This window comes from Herpailurus yagouaroundi, unplaced genomic scaffold (assembly GCF_014898765.1).
Source record: "Herpailurus yagouaroundi ecotype Mexico unplaced genomic scaffold, PumYag 67383, whole genome shotgun sequence".
Taxonomy (NCBI): Eukaryota; Metazoa; Chordata; class Mammalia; order Carnivora; family Felidae; genus Herpailurus; species Herpailurus yagouaroundi.
In genome coordinates this window covers 1,341,845-1,368,308 of record NW_024420199.1, presented here as the reverse complement: position 1 = coordinate 1,368,308, position 26,464 = coordinate 1,341,845, and the positions used below count along the sequence as shown (strand labels likewise).

The 26,464-nt window shown below is 37.7% G+C and overlaps 1 protein-coding gene across 3 annotated transcripts in view; it reads right to left on the bottom strand.

Moving 5' to 3' along the window:
• PCDH19 (protocadherin 19) overlaps positions 1-26,464 on the bottom strand; it is a 172,993-nt gene that overhangs the window by 63,050 nt on the left and 83,479 nt on the right. For 2 of the 3 annotated variants that reach the window (XM_040467222.1, XM_040467223.1), the window contains exon 4: positions 10,718-10,890. In XM_040467222.1, the coding sequence (XP_040323156.1) occupies positions 10,718-10,890 (173 nt within the window). The remainder of the gene's footprint in view (positions 1-10,717; positions 10,891-26,464) is intronic. The other variant, XM_040467221.1, reaches the window with a different exon arrangement.

The window sequence follows — 26,464 nt, the reverse complement described above, 5'->3', positions numbered from 1 at the left end:
AGCAACAGAAAGACAAATAAGGAAACTGATCCCATTCACAATTGCACCAAGAAGCATAAAATACCTAGGAATAAATCTAACCAAAGATGTAAAGGATCTGTATGCTGAAAACTATAGAAAGCTTATGAAGGTAATTGAAGAAGATTTAAAGAAATGGAAAGACATTCCCTGCTCATGGATTGGAAGAATAAATATTGTCAAAATGTCAATACTACCCAAAGCTATCTACACATTCAATGCAATCCCAATCAAAATTGCACCAGCATTCTTCTCGAAACTAGAACAAGCAATCCTAAAATTCATATGGAACCACAAAAGGCCCCGAATAGCCAAAGTAATTTTGAAGAAGAAGACCAAAGCAGGAGGCATCACAATCCCAGACTTTAGCCTCTACTCCAAAGCTGTCATCATCAAGACAGCATGGTATTGGCACAAAAACAGGCACATAGACCAATGGAATAGAATAGAAACCCCAGAAGTAGACCCACAAACGTATGGCCAACTCATCTTTGACAAAGCAGGAAAGAACATCCAATGGAAAAAAGAGTCTCTTTAACAAATGGTGCTGGGAGAACTGGACAGCAACATGCAGAAGGTTGAAACTAGACCACTTTCTCACACCATTCACAAAAATAAACTCAAAATGGATAAAGGACCTGAATGTGAGACAGGAAACCATCAAAACCTTAGAGGAGAAAGCAGGAAAAGACCTCTCTGACCTCAGCCATAGCAATCTCTTACTCGACACATCCCCAAAGGCAAGGGAATTAAAAGCAAAAGTGAATTACTGGGACCTTATGAAGATAAAAAGCTTCTGCACAGCAAAGGAAACCACCAACAAAACTAAAAGGCAACCAACGGAATGGGAAAAGATATTTGCAAATGACGTATCGGACAAAGGGCTAGTATCCAAAATCTATAAAGAGCTCACCAAACTCCACACCCGAAAAGCAAATAACCCAGTGAAGAAATGGGCAGAAAACATGAATAGACACTTCTCTAAAGAAGACATCCGGATGGCCAACAGGCACATGAAAAGATGTTCAGCGTCGCTCCTTATCAGGGAAATACAAGTCAAAACCACACTCAGGTATCACCTCACGCCAGTCAGAGTGGCCAACATGAACAAATCAGGAGACTATAGATGCTGGAGAGGATGTGGAGAAACGGGAACCCTCTGGCACTGTTGGTGGGAATGCAAATTGGTGCAGCCGCTCTGGAAAGCAGTGTGGAGGTTCCTCAGAAAATTAAAAATAGACCTACCCTATGACCCAGCAAGAGCACTGCTAGGAATTTATCCAAGGGACACAGGAGTACTGATGCATAGGGGCACTTGTACCCCAATGTTCATAGCAGCACTCTCAACAATAGCCAAATTATGGAAAGAGCCTAAATGTCCATCAACTGATGAATGGATAAAGAAATTGTGGTTTATATACACAATGGAATACTACCTGGCAATGAGAAAAAATGAAATATGGCCTTTTGTAGCAACGTGGATGGAACTGGAGAGTGTGATGCTAAGTGAAATAAGCCATACAGAGAAAGACAGATACCATATGGTTTCACTCTTATGTGGATCCTGAGAAACTTAACAGAAACCCATGGGGGAGGGGAAGGAAAAAAAAAAAAGAGGTGATAGTGGGAGAGAGCCAAAGCATAAGAGACTGTTAAAAACTGATCACAAACTGAGGGTTGATGGGGGTGGGAGGGATGGGAGGGTGGGCGATGGGTATTGAGGAGGGCACCTTTTGGGATGAGCACTGGGTGTTGTATGGAAACCAATTTGACAATAAATTTCATGTATTAAAAAAAAAAAAAGACTGAGACCAAAAATACCTGAGACTAAGACATAAAACTCTGGATGATCAAAAGCATCTATGATAAGAGAGGAAACGCATCTCACAAGTATTTTTCCCAAAAAGTAAAGAAATAACACATGATTTTAGTATTCTTGAAATTGCTTTTTAAATTTTGACTTGACTTTATTCTCAATATTTATTTCATAATAAAGGGGTTAAGGAAAAATGAACAGAAAAAAATCTTCATAAATATTTAAATGACAAGTTTAGATTTATGTTTTCCCATCCTGATGGAGTTTATGATTCTTAGCCATCTTATGACAGGGCAGAAATGATGTTAAATAGATAAGAAGACCCAAAGAAAATAATGGTTTTGACAGTTCAATGGACTTTTTTGAGTATGGAAGCAACCCATATGATCTAGTCTGATAAAACAACTTGATTTGTTTCTCATCTCTTACCCTATTAGCAGTATGCCTACCTATCATGGCCTATGTAACTATTGTCTTATCATAAAACAATTGGAGAACATATTTGCAAATTAAATATCTGATTAAGGGTTAGTATCCAAACTACATAAAGAACTTAATTAAATCAACACCCAAAAAACAAACAACCCAGTTAAGAAATGGGTAGAAGACATGAATAGACATTTTCCCAAAGAAGACATTCAGATGGCCAACAGACACATGAAAAGATGCTCAACATCACTCATCATCAGGGAAATATAAATCAAAACTGCAATGAGACATCACCTCACACCTGTCAGAATGGCTAAAATTAACAACTCGGGAAACAACAGATGTTCCTGAGGATATGGAGAAAGGGGAACCCTCTTACACTCTTGGTGGGAATGCAAACTGGCGCAGCCACTCTGGAAAACAGTATGGAGTTTCCTCAAAAAGCTAAAAATAGAACTACCCTATGACCCAGCAATTGCACTACTAGGTATTTACCCAAAGGATATAAAAATACAGGTTTGAAGGAGCACATGCAACCCAATGTTTATAGCAGCATTATCAACAATAGCCAAACTATATAAAGAGCCCAAATGTCCATCGACCGATGAATAGATAAAGAATGTATGGTATTTGGACACCTGAGTGGCTCAGTCAGTTAAGCGTCCAACTTTGGCTCAGGTCATGGTCTCACAGTTAGTGAGTTCCAGCCCCACATAGGGCTCTCTGCTGTCAGTGCAGGGCCTGCTTCGGATCCTATGTCTCCCTCCCTCTTTGTCCCTTCCCTGCTTGCTATCTCTTTCTCTCTCTCTCTCTCAACCCCTCTCTCAAAAATAAGGAAACATTTAAAAACAGAATATGTGCTGTATACACACACACACACACACACACACACACACAGAGGAATATTATTCAGCCATCGAAAAGAATGAAATTGTGCCATTTGCAACGATGTGGATGGAGCTAGAGTGTATTATGCTAAGCAAAATAAGTCAGGGAAAGAAAGACAAATACCATATTATTTCACTCATATGTGGCATTTAAGAAACAAAACAGATGAACGTATGAGAAGGGAGAAAAGAGAGAGAGGGAGAAGCAAACCATAAGAGACTCTTAACTATAGAGAACAAACTGAGGGTTGATGGAGGAATGTGGGTGGAGGTGGGCCAAATAGATGATGGGTATTAAGGAGGGCACTTATTGTGATGAGCACTGGGTGTTATATGTAAGTGATGAATCACTAAATTCTACACCGGAAACCAATTTTATCATATACGTTAACTAGCTAGAATTTAAATAAAAACTTGAAAAAAAAAAAAACAAAGCAATTAGAAAACATTCACCTGGCAAGTCACCCAAATAGAGCATATTTTTATCTAGCATACTATACCAGGGCCTGGCTTCCAGTATTCCTCCAAAGGGATCCCATTACACCAAAGTGTCCTTTGAAATGTATTTTGCTTTGTAGCTCAAGTATTCTTAATTTATTCACTGATCCTACTTGGTCTATTCCATACTGGACTATTTGTGCTTTTGGGCCATGAACTCCTAGAGAATGAAATTCTTAATTGTTCAGTATGCTTCCTTTATATAATTTCCATCCTTCAATGCTTTCCAAGTGCTTAGAAATATAGAAATCCTTAGCGTTAACCAGTCAAGAAAGCCCCTGGCATTTATTCTCTTGATGAATAATGAATCTCTCTCCACAGGTAATTATTAATAATAATAAATTTTAAAGTAGACATTGAATATGAGACAACTAAAAGTTCCAAGAGGATCAGGAAAAAAAAATTATTGAAAAAGAGGGGGCATAGTGTTTCTATTTCAAAGCAGATGAAGAGAACTGGCCTAAAAGAAATCTCTGACCAAAAGTCCCATGCCAAAATAATGCTAACAAACAACGGCTAACAGCATGAATGTTTCCATTAGTTAGGGACAACTTTTTATTCCAGTGACTGTCTTGCCAATAAAATGTAAATAATGCTTTGAAAGGAGTCCAATTATCTGGTGCAGCAATGTAGTTGAAATAACAAAAGCAATCACCTGTCCTTCGATTCCCACCTGCCCAGGCAGTGCTGAGACTGAAAATGTATAAAAATTGCTGGACATCAGAGAAAAAGGGAGACTGAGCATTGAATACCACTGAGTGCCTCTAAACCAACAAGGTTGGGGGCCTGGGTGGCTCAGTCGGTTGAGCATCCAACTTGGGCTCAGGTCATGATCTCACAGTTTGTGAGTTCGAGCCCTGCATTGGGCTCTGTGCTGCCTGTTCAGAGCCTGGAGCCTGCTTCTGATTCTGTGTCTCCCTCTCTCTCTGCCTCTCTCCCACTAGCACTCTGTCTCTCAAAAATAAATAAACATTAAATAAAATTTAAACCAGCAGGTAACTGGGCATGTCAGACATTAGACCTACCATCTTATAATGACATTAGCTACAAGTGAGCAAGAAGTTCAGCCTCAGAGCAGATATATTTAAAAAGAAAATGTTTACCGTTGTGACATTGTGCAAGTTAGGACACCAAATAAGAGTCTTTCATGATATTCTTATTAAAAATAAGACCTCGATTGCAATAATCTCCTTTTATTGGTTCTTCTTCTTTGTTGACACAATAGTAATAAGGTTTTTAATGGTACCTGGCTCTATTCATATGATGATTTCTAAAATCAGGAAGTTACTCATCATTGAGCTGACATTGGTCACTTCAGTAAACCCCAGATCAGCAAAGCTAAAAAGATGAGAACTTTCACAGTTAATAACAGCAGTAATTGACACATTCGATTCCCAGAGCCAGGCACACAGTGGGCACTGAAAAATACTGTTGAATGCATGGATAAATGATAAATAGCTATGCATGCATTGTTCCTACCTGGAATTAGACTACTGTATACCTGGGACAAGATGAAAACAGCTGAAAGTCACATATACAGATTCACTATATATGTGTGTGTGTGTGTGTGTGTGTGTGTATACATTCACTATATATGTATATATGTATATATGTATGTATATATACATTCACTATATATGTATGTATATACATTCCATTTTTCAAGTTATTAAACATTTCACCTGGTATATATATGCATGAGGCTGAAGACATTTTTAAAAGATTCTATATGAGGAAAACTGGGAGAGAAATAATCACATGAATTGCAAAACAGTATATCTAGCCTCAAAGATACTAATTCAGGTCCAGGGGGATCTATTCAACCTCTTTGTTGAAGTAAATATAAAACTTTCTAACAGTAAATGCTATTCTGATAAAATGTAATTTTCAATTACTCTATGAACATCTGGTCCATGCTAACATTTCTGGAGCCCAGAAGCACACTACTTTGCAATGTCACAAAATATTCTCCATTGATAACTCCTTATTTTACCAAGAGATTAATTGAAATGAGTGTTTGGAAATCTAGTGAGGTGAGAGATGAGTCAGGGGGATAGGTAAGAGGATAAGGAAGGGATATTCACTCACTAAATCATAATTTCATTAGAAGAACTAAAGGAAATAAAATTACAAATTGCTGGTAGAGTGTTGGAAGTATAAACATCTTAATACACCGGTGATTGAAACTAGAATATGCATAGTATGAAGCCTACAGAATATTTTCATGGCTAATTTATAATAGCAGTTGCATTGGGCACAGATTAAGTTCTTCAAATCCATGTTTTACACAACAAATATATTAAATGATACTCAGGTGATGAGCTACCAAATAAACAAGTTTAGTAAAATTCAGAAGGATTTACACTTTCAGAAATAAAGCAATCATTATATTGCATTTGGATGCATTTGGATATAAAAGCAGATAGATGTTATTGCGAGTTGCTGTACATTGCTTCCATTCGGTATCAATTAGCAGGGGAGAGAAATTCAGTGTTGTAGTGAACTCTAAGTTAAGTGCACATTAGAGCAATTAGAGTCATCCTTTCAGTTGGTGAATTTATAATCAGTAATTAAAATCATAAAGTAAGAGAGATTGAGTATGATTTGAAACAAATTAGTTGAGCTTGGGACTAGTATGTATACTTCTAGGACATGATTCCCATAAACCTCAATTTCATATCAGGACTACATATTTAAGTAAGCATAATGGTATATCCAAGTCATCACAAACAGCCATGCAAAGAAGCATGGAAGAGACAGAATCCTAGTAACCCCAGCACTACTCAATCCAGAAATAACTTTTTGAGGAAGAGATTCAAACCCAGTGATAGCCCTAATTGTGCAACAAACCCATGAACCTTTAGCACCTCTGACCTCTCTTCTGGTCAATTACTCTTCTTAGAGACTCTCTGCAGCAATTTTCCATAAGGCAAAATTCTTGGCCCTGCCAGAAGTTAATTTTACCAAATAACTCAAATTCAGAAAGAAAAGGCATTGGTTAAAATATTTGAGTGTGACCCCCAATCTCAGCACCAAATCACCTCAAGAACTAAATCAGGTAGTAAAATCTCTGAGTGACAACACTTAATTGTTCTCAAGGCACTTAGAGAGCTATAGAGAGATAGCATTCCAAAAAGTGCTATATGTGAGTAGAAAGTACAGGATAAAGAAGTCTCCATCACCTTCTTTTCTGGTAATCCATGACACTGAGAGCTGCATTACTGGGGACAAGCTGAGACATATTAATTCAAGGGCACTCAGATGATAAATGAATTCGTAATTCAGTCACCTGGCAACAAGGAAATTCAGCTCAGCCAGTTCATCAACAAACTGACCTGGTCTTAGGCATGTTGAGAGTGCTACCAGGCTTGATAATAATCCAGAAAGTAGTAATTCCTATCATTTCTTCTTATCCCCACCCTGACCCAGCTCATGGATGTATCAAGTTGGGGCAATCAAAATATAATCCAAACGCAAGTGGCTAAACTCTGGGCTTTGCCCTTTGGGTGCAAAAGTCTTCCATAAATTCTTTCCTTGGTTGAATATAGTGATTCTGGGTTCCCATCCCTAGGAATGGCCTCAAAGATGGGTTGCTGAAAATTAAGGGATTTGGGCCTTTCTTCTTAAAATCATGAAGCACCTTTGACATTCACACTGAGCATTCTTTTGCTATAGCAGTTAAAAGAACAAAACCCAAAGAGGCTTTTGGCAGTGTGAAGAAGCACATGGCCCAGATGTCTGGAAATATGGGGAACAAATACAATTTTTACCTTTTCCTCAAATTCTGGCAAGACAATAGCTCACTGAACAACCCATTCCTTCTCAAGGAAAAAGTTAACAGATGCATAAAATTATCTTTATTTTAGGGGCACCTGGGTGGCTCAGTAGGTTAAGCATTCGAGTCTTGATTTCAGCTCAGGTCATGATCTCACAGTTTGTGGGTTCAAGCCCCGCTTGGGGCTCTCTTGAATTGCTTGGGATTCTCTGCCTCTCTCTGGGATTCTTCCCCACTCATGCTGCCTCTCTCTCTCAAAATAAATAAATAAACTTAAAAATTTATCTTTATTTTAAAAATCCTGAAAGTTTCCATAAATCATGTGTCCATATATATGCAAAGAAAGATGCTCACTAAATTCTACTCCTGAAACCAATATTGCATTGTATCTTAACTAATTTTAAATAATAAAAAAATTAAAGAAAGATGCTGTACTAATATAAAAATTAGAAAGCACAGAAAACTACAATCATGAAATCCAAGGTAAGCCAAAACAAAGGTATAAGGTACACTCTATTGGGTATATTTGGCCCAACTTTTGAGTGGTTCTAACAGGACCAGAAGAAATATTATTAGGATTAGAGTTAGTTGGACAAGGTTATTATAACCCTTATTCTCCAGAGACATCTACTCATACCTTAAGAATATTTCAGCTTTGGATTTCAGGGCACATGGGTTTGAGATGCTTATCACAGTATGAACCAAAGAGATCTGGGAATATTTTTTTTTTCCCTCAAGGAATCTTTGAGACTTTCAGTATAGGTCAGAGTTTAGAGAAAATTTCATTTTCCCTCATGACCTTTCTAAATCAGTAGTCCTCAGAAGTGACAATAACATATTGCCCTGGAATTAATATACCTAAAACTATTCTAGTTAGAATAGTCACAAGATCAGGCATACATGGTAAATTTGCTCAGTGATTGTCTTTCTTTTTTTTTTTTAATTTTTTTAACCTTTATTTTTGAGACAGAGAGAGACAGAGCATGAACGGGGAGGGTCAGAGAGAGGGAGACACAGAATCTGAAAGAGGCCCCAGGCTCTGACCTGTCAGCACAGAGCCTGACGCATAGCTCGAACTCACTGACTGCGCGATCACGACCTGAGCCGAAGTCGGACGCTTAACCGACTGAGCCACACAGGCGCCCCAGTGATTATCTTTCAACTACTGTGCCTCAGGATAAAATGAGAAACATGTGAATCCAGGATTGAGATAATAAAATGCTATAAAATGTTAATTGTTGAAATTGTTGCTGTTGCTTGAGGTAGCAATAACTGAGGTGACACAATTTATGTGGCTAGCCTAGAATTGATTTTAGATATAACAATTAAGTATTATTATGGAAAGCTCAGAAGTACTGGGATATCACAAGTTAGAACCTGAGATGTAAGCAAGACTGGAATTCCCTCTGTACCTAAAGTGTAATGACTCAACCAAATTGAAAAAAACAAACTCTAGCCACTGCTGGAATGATGGAAAAAAATTAAGATATATACATGCAAATTGAATATTGAGGGAAAAAAATGCCTGAAGGTATTGCCAAAATGGAATAGCAGAAAGTGTCTGTGTTTACACGCATGAGTGTGTAATCATCTTATATGTAGAAGAGTCTTGGAATAATGTCACACATTTGCTTTAGAATACTCTCATTATTATACAATTTGCACACCATATATATACAATACATCCCATTTGTAAGAAACACTCCCTCAGAAAAACTAAAATAGTCCACTGATACTGCTTTTCTAGAAAAATGCGACAAAAAAATTAAAACAGATGTTGTTCTGGCCAGGGATAAACTGAAAATTAATTATGGCTATTTCCTGTTCTGCACTCACTTCATCTTTAAAAAGCATCCAACTAAAAGCCTTTGTGACATAAATGAAAAAGCACTTTTTTGAGGCACAAGACTAGTAACTGATACATACCAGTCTGTATGCTGTAACACACTACTAATCCTCTGAGATTTAAACAGTCTCTGTTTCAGTTATATAAATGTTTAATTTTTTCATCTTTAATCTTAGTAAGGTTGCCCAGAAACTATATTATTTCTGTGGATGTCACCACTCACCAATTAGGGAAGACACCAATGCACAATCAGTAGTGAGCTCTATATATTATAGACTTTGACACTTGAGTCTGCTGGGGAGGGGATGAATTAGACAATTTAATAGACTCTACAGTGACTAACTTTTTTTTCTATGAAAAACATTTTATTTTGTGAATTGTGCAATTTTTTTTCCTTTGGATTCATTTATAAGACCAAAACAAAAGCATTTAATGATGTTTACAGTGAAATGAAATAGCTGAAGACCAGCACATAATCACCATATTTTGTTTCCTCATCTTTAAGTTTTTAGCAGTGGGGCTTCCAGCTGAGCTTGTGTCTAGCTTTTCCCAAGACACAGCCAAGCATTCTGAAGCTTCACTGATCCTCAACACCAAGATGAATTCATAGTTCTTAATTGAAAAAGACAGGCTGTTTGCCTAGCATGTTTGCATCAGTATAACATTTAAAATGACATTTGTGCCCAAGCCCATCTGAACATTCTGCCTTAGCTGAACTCTGCTAATGTTTTTATACCCCGGTTTCTGCCTAGTACAGTTTTAAATAGCTCCTCTTGCTAAACCATGTGTGCCTGAATTCACGAAAATAGACTCTTCTTCATACATGAGAATACCATTCCTGACATTTGCTTTGAGGTGTTTCTCATATGCACAGAATGCTACTTTGAGTCAGCCATACTTTCTTACCCTGGTCTGTCCTATGATCAATGACATATATTTGTGTGGTAGCTAGAGGGATTTGGCATTGCAGCCCCACAGGCAAAATGGGAAGTTTGGTACTTTCTATCCTCGGTAAAGGGTATGCAATCTGTAGTCAGAGAACAGAGTCTCTCTCTGGGTAAATTTAACCAGCCTGATATGGAAATAAAACCCACCACTTTGGTCTCATTAGTGCTATGTTCTGTGAGACTCAACTGATCAATTAAAGTTCATGTACTAAAGCAAAAAGAGGCATTTTTCCCGGTGAGAAGGCATCTGCTCACTTTCTATGTGCTCAGTGCATTTATTATTGAAGAGAATGTATACAATATGTACATGTAGTCAGCTATGAGGGTGAAGTAGACTGGTTAGGTGTTAGGACACCTCAAAACTATATAGATGATACTCAGGCATGAGCACAGTGTACACCTTGACAACACACTCATTACAGTAAAGTAGAACAATGTACCTACAAACATGCTGGGTTCTTTGGGATCTGTGGCTGCAAATTACATCCAACCAACCCTTACCATGGTCAAGCATCTGAGATCCCATGGACGTCACACTGGTGTTCAGCACATCATTGACAGCAGTATCACAGTATAGGCTCCGCTGGACATCATGTTCACTGTCAGTCTGGTCGCTCTCTTCATGACCACTATCCTTCAGACTGTTGCCCTCTAAGTCCTTGAAGGTGGAGCTGCTGGGTTGAAGAAAGAATGATAATTTACAACTGTGATAAATCTGTTTTGTAAAATCTTTCAGAGGCAAGATGATATCAGCTCTGTGGTGAGGCCAACAGTGACTGGATTGTTCAAAAGAGTAGAAAGAGGAATTTTCTGTTTAAAGATAATTTCTGTTTAACACTGCAGAGAGGTTCCCACTATTGGAGGCTGATGCAGCTAATACTTTCATTCACTTATCTTCAATGTATTACTACCACAGGCAAGGTGGAAGAAGGTACAAATCTGAAACCACCACTTGCAAAGAATATCACCATTTCAAAAGATTTTCTCTCTTCTTATAGAATCAAAGTAAAATAATAACTAATGTTTACTGAACGATTACTATACATAAGGCACTATTCTAAATGCTTGACGTGAATTAACTTTTTTAATCATTACAACTATATGAGAGAAAGGTACCATTAATACTCCCATTTACAGATTAAAGATCAGAAGCACGTGGAAGTTAAGTAACTTGCATACAACTGATGAAAATTTAGTAAGACCAAACCCAGGACAGGCAGTCTAGCTCCAGAGCCTGGACCCTTAACCACTTTGTATGCTGCTTCTCCAAAGATGTCTACTAATCAACTGTAAAATGAAAGTGGCAGAAATTGAGTTAGTGCAATTAAAATAGAAATCAGGATCAGAGAACTCAGGTGAGTTTTAACAGAGAAAGTCAGAGAGACAAATTCAAACACAAAGAGGAGAAGCAGGGGCTGAGAAGAGAAGAGCCTTGGTGCATGCACAGTAAGAGGAAAGAGAACCAGAGAGTGAGCTCTAATAATATTGTGGGTGTAGTTATGGTAAGAATATGAAAACTTTCAGCTGAAGAGTTTATGGGCCAATTTTTCTTGTATTTGTTAAATCAATCCACCATACAATGCACTAAACATACTATCCATACTATCCAACATAGAGAATAATACATAATGTATATCCATAGAGGCCTCCACCTGCAATTTCTAATATTTTGTAAGTTCTGACAGAATCTGAAGATGTGCAACACCATGCTCCATAAATTATGCATCTGAAATACCTAGTAAATGGTGAATCCATTCCCCAGTCAATGAGGAAGTAGCAAAGGCATACTCAAGGAAATGTGTTGTTGTCTCGACAAAGGAGAGTGTCATGCTTTTGAATTAGGACAAGTCCCAACAGACCTATTGTACCTATGAAAAGGGAGGTGGTGTACCATCTCTGTGGAGGTGATAGTGCAAACTTGTTTGCTGTGCTCAACCTTGAACATCCACCAGCCTGACTCTCTGAGGCTTTGATAAGAACATTCAGTACATATTATGAAGAGCTATCCAATGGACACAATAGATACATTGTCATTCTCTACATTGGTCAAAAGGAATCACAGCAGATTTTTAACATATGACCAACCTAGATATAGAATGCTTGCTGCCCTGAATATGAAAGGGTAAAGATCAAAAGGCCAATAACTAGAAAGCCATAATTATAAGAAAATGAAGAGCAGGAGAGAGTAAAGCATTGACCTCTTTGCTAATTATTTTCAGAAAGGATCACTGAGCATCACCTGTATTAAAACTAAAATCATTAAATAGGCCAACTCACTTAGCTCCTCCAAATTATGTCATGCAGCTATGCAGCCCTGTGGACCTACCAGCATGTAGTTCTATTAAAAAACCAATCATCTTCTATTTCCTTTATGGTCAAGAAGACCAACTGGAAACACAGGCTTTACAATGTGTAGCCATTTCTAGCTTTATGGCACAGATGTTGGGGCTTCCTGTAAATACTAATCCCACAGCCAAAACAGATGCAAACTTTATCTTCTATAAAAAAAAAAAATTGGTCCTGCCCACATGGACTCCTGCATCTCAGAAGAAAGGAAATGACCTGTCTGAATCATATGTTCTTATAACAAATATTAATTTTTTGACCTGCATCTCTGGTATCTGGAACACAGGAAAATTTGCTTAATTCACAACAAAAAATTGCTACTTTAAGCCAGAAACTTCAATCCTGAATTGAGTGCATTTAAGCAGTTGCCAAAACATGCTTAGGACATACGTTGAAGAGGAATATAAGGACAATGCAATTAACCACCCCTTAGACCAAGGTTTTTCAACCTTGGTACTATTGATATTTTGTTGTCTATGGCTGTCCAGTGCATTGTAGGATGTTTAGCAGCATCCCTGTCTTCTACCCATTAGATGCTAGTAGTGCCTCTCCCAAAATTTACAACCAAAATGGTCTCCATACATTGCTAAATCACCCTCAGTTGACAAACACTGTTTATACTCTTTAAAACGCTATTCCTGTGGCATGTTAGATTGCCAGACTGTAGAGGAAAGAGCACTGTCATTAGAACAATCTGTACTCTGTCACTTTATCTATGGGACCCTGGGCCTGATATCTAATGTCTTTGAGCCTCAATTTCTTTGTCTGCAAAAGGCATTTGCTAAAAGCTTCATCACAAGGCCATTTTCAAGACTCAATGAGATATTGTACATGAAATACCAGGTACACACAAATTCTCAATAAATGGTTAATGTTTATATGATCATTACTACATATGATGTCTTCATTGAGTTATAATTAAATATTATGTCTGTGGTCTTTTTATAGGAGTGATACAGGAAATATATATTTAGGAGAAAGCTTGGGGAAGATGGCAGAGTAGGAGGATGCTCGTCCTGCTGGCTCATCCTGCTGGCTTACCTCATCCTGCTGATCACCTAGATTCCACCCACATCTGCCTAAATAACCCAGAAAACCACCAGAAGACTAACACAATGGAATCTCCAGAGCCAAGCGTAGAAAAGAAGCCCACAGAAGAGGGTAGGAAGGGCAGACAGGTGGTGTGTGCTACATGAACTGGCCGGAGGGAGCTAGGGCAGTGGAGGGGAATGTTAAGAGTCAATAGTTCTGCTCTCAGAGAGCAGGGAGGATGAGAGGATGCCTGAAGGGAGAGTTGTTGAGCCCTGGAAGACAGAGATCAGCACAGCAGGGGAACAAAGGCACTGGCATGCGCCATTTCCCTCTCCCATCCCCCAGCCCAATTTCCAAAGGGAAACAGTTCCTGTCACCTAACTTGCTTGCACCATGCAAACTCCCAAGCTGTGCTTCTGTGGATCCATCCCTCCAATGGGCATGCCTCCCTCCCAGTGCTACAGGGCCCATCCTGCAGAGGACCACCACGGCAATGCGAGCTAAGCCTGCCCCACCTGCCCCTGTGCACCTTGCGGATCCACCCCGGTTAATACGCCCTTAGATCAAAATGAACAAGCAGCACAAGCCTGGCAGTGTGCAAGTAGCCCAGACAGGGGACACACCACTCCACAATGAGTCCTGCCCATGACAGAGGGGAAGGTAAGGTACACACCAGTCTGACTGTGGCCCCAGCAATGGGGTGGGAACAGACATCTGGTCTGACTTCGGCCCTGCACACCAACACAAGTTTCTCTGGAAAGCACAGGAGAAATGTCTTGCAGTTTGGAGCCACCCCAGGGAATACCCAAAATAATTAAATGGAAGAATTCTCCTCAAAAGAAAATCCAGGAAATAGCAACAGCTAACAAATTGATCAAAAACGATATAAGCAATATAATGGAGCAGGAATTTAGAATAATAGTCATCAAATTAATTGCTGGGATTGATAAAAGCATAGAGGACAGCAGAGAATCTATGCTACAGAGATCAAAGGATTAAAAATAGTCATGAGAAGCTAAAAAATGCTATAAATGAGGTGCAAAATAAAATGGAGTCGACTACAGCAGAGATTGAAGAGGCAGAGGAGAGAATAGGTGCATTAGAAGGTAAGATCATGGAAAGAGAGGAAGCTGAGAAAAAGAGAGATAAAAAATATCCAGCAGTATGAGGGGAGAATTAGAGAATTAAGTGATGCGATCAAGAGGCACAGAGAACTCCCTTTAGATGTAACTTGAATCGATCTTCTCCATGACATATCATAGTCGAACTGGCAAAATACAAGGATAAACAGAAAATTCTGAAAGCAGCTAGGGATAAACATGCTCTAACATATAAAGGGAGATCGATAAGACTAGTGATGGATTTATCTACTGAAACTTGGCAGGCAAGAAAGGAATGACAGGGTATCTTCAATGTGATGAACAGAAAAAAATGCAGCTGAGAATCCTTTATCCAGCAAGTCTGTCATTGAGAATAAAAGGAGAGATAAAGTTCTTCCCAAACGAACAAAAACTGAAGGAATTCATCACTACTAAACCAGCCCTACAAGCGATCCTAAGGGGGATCCTGTGAGACAAGGTACCAGAGACATCACTACAAGCATGAAACCTACAGACATCACAATGACTCTAAACCCATATCTTTCTATAATAACACTGAATGTAAATGGACTAAATGTGCCAACCAAAAGACATAGGGTATCAGAATGGTTAAAAAAAAAAAAGACCCATCTATTTGCTGTCTACAAGAGACACATTTTAGACCTGAGGACACCTTCAGATTGAAATGAGGGTATGGAGAACTATCTATCATGCTACTAGAAATCAAAAGAAAGCTGGAATAGCCATACTTATAGCAGACAAACTAGACTGTAAATTAAAGGCTGTAACAAGAGATGAAGAAGGGCATTAAATAATAATTACAGGGTCTATCCATCAAGAAAAGCTAAAAATTATAAATGTCAATGCGCCGAATATGGGAACCCCAAATATATAACACAATTACAAACATAAGCACACTTATTGATAAGAATGTGGTAATTGCAGGGGATTTTAATACTCGTTTTACAGAAATGAATAGATCATGTAGACAGAGGATCAAAAAAGAAACAGGGGCCCTGAATGATACATTGGATCAGATGGACTTGACACATATATTTAGAACTCTGCATCCCAAAGCAACAGAATATACTTTCTTCTCGAGTGCACAAGGAACATTCTCCAAGATAGATCACATACTGGGTCACAAAACAGCCCTTCATAAGTTTACAAGAATTGAGATCCTACCATGCATACTTTCAGACCACAATGCTATGAAGCTTGAAATCAACCACAGGAAAAAAAGTCTGGAAAACCTCCCAAAGCATGGAGGTTAAAGAACACCCTACTAACGAATGAGTGGGTCAACCAGGCAAATAGAGGAGAAATTGAGAAATATATGGAAACAAATGAAAATGGAAAGACGACAATCCAAATGCTTTGGGATACAGCGAAGGCAGTCCTGAGAGGAAAATACATGGCAATCCAGGCCTATCTCAAGAAACAAGAAAAATCCCAAATACAAAATCTAACAGCACACCTAAAGGAAAGAGAAGCAGAAGAGAAAAGACACCCCAAACCCAGCAGAAGAAGAGAAATAATATAGATCATAGCAGAAATAAACAATATAGAATCTAAAAAAATTATAGAGCAGATCAATGAAGCCAAGAGATGGTTTTTTGAAAAAATAAACAAAATTGATAAACCTCTATCCAGGCTTCTCAAAAAGAAAAGGGAGAGGACCCAAATAGATAAAATCATGAATGAAAATGGAATTATGATAACCAATCCCTCAGAGATACAAACAATTATCAGGGAATACTATGAAAAATTATATGGCAACAAATTGGACAACCTGGAAGAAATGGACAAATTCCTGAACACCCACACTCTTCCAAAACTCAAACAGGAGGAAATAGAAAGCTTGAACAGACCCATAACCAGCGAAGAAACTGAATCAGTCATCAAAAATCTCCCAACAAATAAGAGTCCAGGACCAGATGGCTTCCCAGGGGAATTCCACCAGACATTTAAAGAAGAAATAATACCTATCCTTCTCAAAATGTTCCAACAGATAGAAAGAGAAGGAAAACTTCCAGACTCATTCTATGAAGCCAGTATTACTTTGATTCTTAAACCAGACAGAGACCTAGTATAAAAGAGAACTACAGGCCAATATCCCTGATGAATATGGATGCAAAAATTCTCAATAAGATACTAGCAAATCAAATTCAACAGCATATAAAAAGAATTATTCACCATGATCAAGTGGGATTCATTCCTGGGATGCAGGGCTGGTTCAACATTCACAAATCAACGAACCTGATACATCACATTAATAACAGAAAAGATAACAACCATATGATCCTGTCAATTGATGCAGAAAAAGCATTTGACAAAATTCAGCATCATTTCTTAATAAAAACCCTCGAGAAGTAGGGATAGATGGAACATACTTAAATATCATAAAAGCCATTTATGAAAAGCCCACAGCTAATATCATCCTCAATGGGGAAAAACAGAGCTTTCTCCCTGAGATCAGGAACACGTCAAGGATGCCCACTCTCACCGCTGTTGTTTAACATAGTGCTGGAAGTGCTAGCATCAGCAATCAGACAACAAAAGGAAATCAAAGGCATCCAAATTGGCATAGATGAAGTCAAGCTTTCGCTTTTTGCAGATGACATGATATTATACATGGAAAATCCGATAGACTCCACCAAAAGTCTGCTAGAACTGATACATGAATTCAGCAAAGTTGCAGGATACAGAATCAATGTACAGAAATCAGTTGCATTCTTATACACTAATAATGAAGCAACAGAAAGATAAATAAAGAAACTGATCCCATTCACAATTGCACCAACAAGCATAAAATACCTAGGAATAAACCTAACCAAAGATGTAAAAGATCTGTATGCTGAAAACTATAGAAAGCTTATGAAGGAAATTGAAGATATAAAGAAATGGAAAAACATTCCGTGCTCATGGATTGGAAGAATAAATATTGTCAAAATGTCAATACTACCCAAAGCTATCTACACATTCAATGCAATCTCAATCAAAATTGTACCAGCATTCTTCTCAAAGCTAGAACAAGTAATCCTAAAATTTGTATGGAACCACAAAAGACCCCAAATAGCCAAGGTAATTTTGAAGAAGAAGACCAGTGCAGGAGGCATCACAATCCCAGACTTTAGCCTCTACTACAAAGCTGTAGTCAACAAGACAGCATGGTATTGGCACAAAACAGACACATCGACCAATGGAATAGAATAGAAACCCCAGAACTAGACCCACAAACATATGGCCAACTAATCTTTGACAAAACAGGAAAGAACATCCAATGGAAAAAAGACAGTCTCTTTAACAAATGGTGCTGGGAGAACTGGACAGCATCATGCAGAAGGTTGAAACTAGACCACTTTCTCACACCATTCACAAAAACGAACTCAAAATGGATAAAGGACCTGAATGTGAGACAGGAAACCATCAAAACCCTAGTGGAGAAAGCAGGAAAAGACCTCTCTGACCTCAGCCGCAGCAATTTCTTACTTGACACATCCCCAAAGGCAAGGGAATTAAAAGCAAAAATGAACTATTGGGACCTCATGAAGATAAAAAGCTTCTGCACAGCAAAGGAAACAATCAACAAAACTAAAAGGCAACCAACGGAATGGGAAAAGATATTTGCAAATGACATATCAGACAAAGGTCTAGTATCCATAATCTATAAAGAGCTCACCAAACTCCACACCCGAAAAACAAATAATCCAGTGAAGAAAAGGACAGAAAACATGAATAGACACTTCTCTAAAGAAGACATCCAGATGGCCAACAGACACATGAAAAGATTCTCAACGTCGCTCGTCATCAGGGAAATACAAATCAAAACCACACTGAGACACCACCTCACTCCAGTCAGAGTGGCTAAAATGAACAAATCGGGAGACTATAGATGCTGGAGAGAATGTGAAGAAATGGGAACCCTCTTGCACTGTTGATGGGAATGCAAACTGGTGTAGCCACTCTGGAAAACAGTGTGGTGGTTCCTCAGAAAATTAAAAATAGACCTACCCTATGACCCAGCAATACCACTGCTAGGAATTTACCCAAGAGATACAGGAGTGCTGATGCATAGGGGCACTTGTACCCCAATGTTTATAGCAACACTCTCAACAATAGCCAAATTATGGAAAGAGCCTAAATGTCCATCAACTGATGCATGGATAAATAAATTGTGGTGTATATACACAATGGAATACTACTTGGCAATGAGAAAGAATGAAATATGGCCTTTTGTGGCAACGTGGACGGAACTGGAGTGTTATGCTAAGTGAAATAAGCCATACAGAGAAAGACAGATACCATATGTTTTCACTCTCATATGGATCCTGAGAAACTTAGCAGAATTCTATAGGGGAGGGGACAAAAAAAAGAGGTTAGAGTGGGAGCGAGCCAAAGCATAAGAGACTCTTAAAAACTGATACCAAACTGAGGGTTAATGGGGGGTGGGCGGTAGGGGAGGGTGGGTGATGGGTACTGAGGTGGGCGCCTGTTGCAATGAGCACTGTGTGTTGTATGGAAACCAGTTTGACAATAAATTTCATATTAAAAAAACCTGAGAATAAACTGAAGGTTGATCGGGGTGGGAGGGAGGGGATAGTGGGTGATGGGCATTGAGGAGGGCACCTATTGGGATGAGCAGTGGGTGTTTTATGGAAACCAATTTGACAATAAATTTCATATTTTAAATAAAGGAAATATATATTTAAATAATATTTCTATGTCTTCTATAAACTACAATCACACCCTGAACTATGTTAATTTCTCTGAAAATTCAGGAACAGGAAAAGAAATTCTCCTGTCAAGTGTGTGTCCTTCCTTAAATGAAAAATGAGAACTGTATACCCTGGTGTACTTATAATTTTGCCTTGGCTTCTCAAAAGCTTCAAGATAAATATAATGTTTAATTGCAGTGATTTGGATGCCAGGGATATCTATTTAGCTTCTCCCAATTGGTTTTGGATCTGCCTTTTTAAAGTGGGATCATTCTTTTTTATATGCATCTGAATATTACAAACCATCTCAGAGCTTCTGTTTTTTATGCAGAAGTGAGAGGAATAATAATACAGTGAAGGATTGAATACTAGGATCTACAGGACTGGTAATGTGAGTTTAAAATGTCAGGTATTCTTGGCTAAAATCCGCAACATAAGAAACAACAGGTGTTGGTGAGGATGTGGAGAAAAGTCAATCCTCGTGCACTGTTGGTGGGAATGCAAACTGGTACAGCCACTGTGGAAAACAGTATGGAGGTTCCTCAAAAAAGTAAAAATAGAACTACCCTATTAATTTCAGTAATCACATCCCTTGGTATTTACCCCCAAATACAGAAACACCAATTCAAAAGGCAATATGCAACTCTATGTTTACTGCAGCATTATTTACATACAATAGCCAAGTTATGGAAGCAGCCCAAGTGTTCATCAATTAATGAATGGATAAAGGAGAAGCGGGATATATATAGTGGAATATTATTCAGCCATAAAAATAGAAATAAATATTCCCATTTTCAACAATATGTATGGATCTAGAGAGTATAATGCTAAGTGAAATAGGTCAGAGAAAGACAAATAACATATGATTTCGCTCACATAATTAAGAAACAAAACAAAAAGAGAGACAAAGAGACAGAGACAGAAAGAGGCAAACCAAGAAAGAGACTCTTAAATATAGAGAACAACCTGATGGTTACCAGAGGAGATGTGGGTGGGAACATGGGTGAAATAAGTAATGGAGATTAAGAGTACACTTAGCATGGGAGGGAGCCAAGATGGTGGAATAGCGTGGAAATTTTTTGTCCCACATCCATGAAATACAGCCAGAACAACACTAAATCATCCTGCACACCTAGAAAACTGATCTGAGGTTTAACACAACAGTCTACACAACCTAAAGCACAGAATTCAGCATAAAGAGAAAAAATTTATTTTTATTTTTAATTTTATTAAAATCACTTTTATTTAATATTTTTCTACTATATGATTTACTTTTCTGTAATTTTTTTCAAATTCTATTTTACTTCCATCATTTCATTTTAGTCTACTTCAGTGTATTCATTTTTTTCAAATTTTCAAACGATTTCCTTTTTTTTCTTTTTTCCCCCTTTTATCTCTAATCTATCAAGCCACTTTCAACACCCAGAGCAAAACACACCTAGGATCTAGCATCATTTATTCGACTTTGTGTGTGTGTGTGTGTGTGTGTGCATGTGTGTGTTTAATTTTTTAATTTTAACATTTTTTAATTTTAATTTTTAATTTTAATTTTTTCTACGTCATTAATTCCTTTTCTCCCTTCAAAATGACGAAATGAAAGAATTCACCCCAAAAGAAAGAGCAGGAAAAAACAACAGCCAGGGATTTAACCAACACAGATACAAACAAGATGTCTGAACCAGAATGTAGAATCACAATAATAAGAATACTAGCTGGAGTTGAAAATAGATTAGAATCCCTTTCTGCAGAGATAAAAGAAGTAAAAACTAGTCAGGATAAGATAAAAAAAAATAATGCTATAACTAAGCTGTGATCTCAAAAGGATGCCATAGTGGCAGGGATGGAGAAGGAAGAGCAGAGCATCAGCGATATAGAGGACAAACTTATAGAGAATAATGAAGCATAAAAAAAAGAGGGAGAGTAAGGCAAAAGAGCACGATTTAAGAATTACAGAAATCAGTGACTTATTAAAAAGGAACAACATCAGAATCATAGGGGTCCCAAAAGAGGAAAAGAGAGAAATAGGGGTAGAAGGGTTATGTGAAGAAATCATAGCAAAAAACTGTCTTAACCTGGGGAAAGCCACATATATTAAAATCCAGAAAGCACAGATGACTCACATTAGGGTCAACAAAAAACAAGCATCAACAAGGCATTTCATAGTCAAATTCACAGTATACTCAGGCAAGGAGAGAATCATGAAAGCAGCAAGGGAAAAAAGGTCCTTAACCTACAAGGGAAGACACAGCAGGTTTGCAGCAGAACATGCACAGAAACTTGGCAGGCCATAAAGGAGTGGCAGGATATATTCAATGTGCTGAATCAGAAAAATATGCAGCCAATAATTCTTTATCCAGCAAGGCTGTCATTAAAATGGAAGGAGAGATAAAAAGTTTCCCAGAAAAACAAAACTTAATGGAGTTTATAACCACTAAACCAGCCCTGCAAGAAATTTTAAGGGGGACTTTCTGAGGGGTGAAAATATGAAAACCAAAAACAAAAAGACCAAAAGCAAAAAAGGATTAGAAAGGACCAGAGAACACCACCAGAAACTCCAACTCTAGAGGCATCATAAAGGCAATAAATTCATATCTTTCAGTATTCACTGTAAACATCAATGGACTCAATACTCCAATCAAAAGACATAGGGTAACAGAATGGATAAGAAACCAAGATCCATCTATATGCTGTGTACAAAAGACCCACTTTAGACCTAAAGACACCTTCAGATTGAAAATAAGGAGGATAGAAAACCATCTATCATGCTAATGGTCAATAGAAGAAAGCCGGAGTTGCCATACTTATATCAGACAATCTAGACTTTAAAATAAAGACTGTGTCAAGATATGCAGAAGGGCATTATATCATAATCAAGAGTTCTATAGACAAAGAAAACCTAACGATTGTAAACATTTATGCGCCAAATGTGGAAGCACCCAAATATATAAATCAATTAATCACAAACATAAAGAAACTCATCGATAGTATTACCATAATAGTAGGAGACTTCAACACCCCACTCACAACAATGGACAGATCATCTAATCAAAAAATCAACAAGGAAACAATGGCTTTGAATGACACACCGGACCAGATGGACTTAACAGATATATTCAGACCATTTCATCCTAAAGCAGCAGAATATACATTCTTCTCCAGTGCACATGGAACATTCTCCAGAATAGACCATATACTGGGACACAAATCAGCCTTAAATAAGTTGAAAAAGATTGAGATCATACCGTGCATATTTTCAGACCACAACACTATGAAACTCGAAATCAACCACAAGAAAAAGTGTGGAAAGGTAACGAATACTTGGAGACTGAAGAAAATCCTACTAAAGAATGAATGGGCTAACCAAGAAGTTAAAGAGGAAATTTAAAAATTCATGTAAGCCAATGGAAATGATAAAAACACAACCCAAAACCTCTGGGACGCAGCAAAGGCGGTCATAAGAGGAAAGTATATAGCAATCCAGGCCTTCCTAAAGAAGGAAGAAAGATCTCAGATACACAACCTAACCTTATGCCTTAAGGAGCTGGAAAAAGAACAGCAAATAAAGCCCAAAACCAGCAGAAGACAGGAAATAATAAAGATTAGAGCAGAAAATAATGCTATTGAAACCAAAAAAACAGTAGAACAGATCAATGAAACCAGAAGCTGCTTCTTTGCAACAATTGACAAAATTGAAAAACCACTAGCCAGTTTGACCAAGGAGAAGAAGGAAAGGACCCAAATAAATAAAATCAAGGATGGAAGGGAAGTGATCACTATGAGCACAACAGAAATAAAAACTATAACAACAGAATATTATCAGCAATTATATGCCAATAAAATGGGTAATCTGGAAGAAATGGACAAATTCCTGGAAACATATACACTACCAAAACTGAAACAGGAAGAAATAGAAAATTTGAACACACCCATAACCAGTAAGGAAATCGAATTAGTAATCAAAAATCTGCCAAAAAGCAAGAGTCCAGGGCCAGATGGCCCTCCAGGGGAATTCTACCAAACATTTAATCAAGAGTTAACACCTATTCTCTTGAAACTGTTCCAAAAAATAGAAATGGAAGGAAAACTTCCAAACTCTTTCTATGAAGCCAGCATTACCTTGATTCTAAAACCAGACAGAGACCACACTAAAAAGGAGAACTATAGACTAATTTCCGTGATGAACATGGATGCAAAAATCCTCAACAAGATATTAGCAAACTGGATCCAACAATACATTAAAAAAATTATTCACCACAACCAAGTGGGATTTATACCTGGGATGCAGGGCTGTTTCAGTATCCACAAAACAATTAACGTGATTCATCACATCAATAAAAGAAAGCACAAAACCCATATGATCCTCTCAATAGATGCAGAGAAAGCATTTGACAAAATACAGCATCCTTTCTTGATAAAAACCCTCAAGAAAGTAAGGATAGAAGGAGCATACCTCGAGATCATAAAAGCCATATATGAACGACCCAATGCTAATATCATCCTCAATGGAGAAAAACTGAGAGCTTTCCCCCTAAGGTCGGGAACAAGACAGGGATGTCCACTCTCACCACTGTTATTCAACATAGTATTGGAAGTTTTAGCCTCTGCAATCAGACAACACAAAGAAACAAAAGGCATCCAAATTGGCCAGGAGGAGGTCAAACTTTCACACATCACAGATGACATGATACTCTATATGGAAAACCAAAAAGATTCCACCAAAAAACTTCTAGAATTGATTCATGAATTCAGCAATGTTTCAGGATATAAAATCAATGCACAGAAATTGGTTGCATTCCTATATACCAACAATGAAGTGACAGAAAGAGAAATCAAAGAATCAATCCCATTTACAGTTGTACCAAAAAACATAAAATACCTAGGAATAAACCTAACCAAACAGGTGAAAAATCTATACACTGAAAACTATATAGAAAGCTTATGAAAGAAATTGAAGAAGACACAAAAAAATGGAAAAAGATTCCATGATCCTGGATATGAAGAGCAAATTTTGTTAAAATGTTGATACTACCCAAAGCAATCAGGATACAGGAAAATGTATAAAATCAATTGTATTTTAATACACCAGTAATGAAGGAGCAGAAAGAGAAATTAAGAAAACAATCCTAATTATAATTTCACCAAAAATACCTAGCATAAGATACCTAGGAAAAAACCTAACGAAAGAGGTGAATGACCTGTACTCTGAAAACTAAAATACTGATGAAAGAAACTGAGGACAACACAAAGAAATGGAAAGACATTACATGTTCATGAACTAAAAGAATATTGTTAAAATGTCTATACTACCCCAAGCAATCTACATATTCAATGCTATCCCTATCAAAATAACACCAGCATTATTCACAGAGCTAGAACAAACAATCCTAAAATTTGTATGAAACCAGAAAAGACCCCAAATAGCCAAAGCAATCTTGAAAAAGAAAACTAAGGCTGGAGGCATCACAATCCCAGACTTCAAAATGTATTACAAAGCTGTAATCATCAAGACAGTATGGTACTGGCACAAGAACAGACACTCAGATCAATGGAATAGAATAGAGAACCCAGAAATGGAACCACAAATGTATGACCAACCAATCTTTGACAAAGCTGGAAAGAATATCCAATGGAATAAAGACAGTCTCTTCAGCAAGTGGTGCTGGGAAAACTGGACAGCGACATGCAGAAGAATGAACCTGGACCATTTTCTTACACCATACACAAAAATAAACTCAAAACGGACGAAAAACCTCAGTGTCAGACAAGAAGCCATCAAAATCCTCGAGGAGAAATCAGGCAAAAACCTCTTTGATCTTGCCTACAGCAACTTCTTATACAAAACGTCTCTGGAGGCAAGGGAAACAAAAGAAAAAATGAACCACTGGGACTTCATCAAAATAAATTTTCCGCACAATGAAGGAAACAATCAGCAAAACTAAAAGGCAACCAACAGAATGGGAGAAGGTATTTGCAAACGACATATGAGATAAAGAGTTAGTATCCAAAATCTATAAAGAACTTACCCAACTCAACACACACAGAAAAAATAATCCAGTGAAGAAATGGGCAAAAGACATGACTAGACACTTCTCCAAAGAAAACATGCAGATGGCCAACTGACACACGAAAAAATGCTCAACATCACTTATCATCAGGGAAATACAAATCAAAATCACCATGAGATACCACCTTATACCTGTCAGAATTGCTACCTTTAACAACTCAAGCAACAACAGACGTTGGCGAGGATGCAGAGAAAGAAGATCTCATTTGCACTCTTGGTGGGAATGCAAGCTGGTGCAGCCACTCTGGAAAATAGTATGAAGATTCCTCAAAAAGCTAAAAATAGAAGTACCCTACAACCCAGCAATTGCACTACTAGGTATTTATCCAAGGGATACAGGTATACTGTTTTGAAGGGACACATGCACCCCAATGTTTATAGCAGCACTATCAACAATAGCCACAGCATGGAAAGAGCCCACATGTCCATTGATGGATGAATGGATAAAGAAGATATGTTATATATATGCAGTGGAGTATTATTTGGCAATCAAAAAGAATGAAATCTTGCCATTTGCAACTACGTGGATGGAACTGGAGGGCATTATGCTAAGTGAAATTAGTCAGAGAAAGACAAATATCATATGACTTCACTCACATGAGGACTTTAAGAGACAAAACAGATGGACATAACGGAAGGGAAACAAAAATAAAATAAAAAGAGAGAGGGGAACAAAACATAAGAGACTCATTAATATGGAGAACATACAGAGGATTACTGGAGGGGGTGTGGGAGGGGAGATGGGCTAAATGGGTAAGGAGCACTAAGGAATCTATTCCTGAAATCATTTTTGAACTATATGCTAACTAATTTGAATGTAAATTTTAAAAAACAAAATTGAAAAAACAAGAGTACACTTAGCATGATCAGCACTGAGTAGAGAATTGTTCAGTCACTATATTGTACACCTGAAATTAATATAACACTGTATATTAATTCTATTGGAATTATGATTAAAAATACTAAAAACTTTTTTTTCAATGTATGA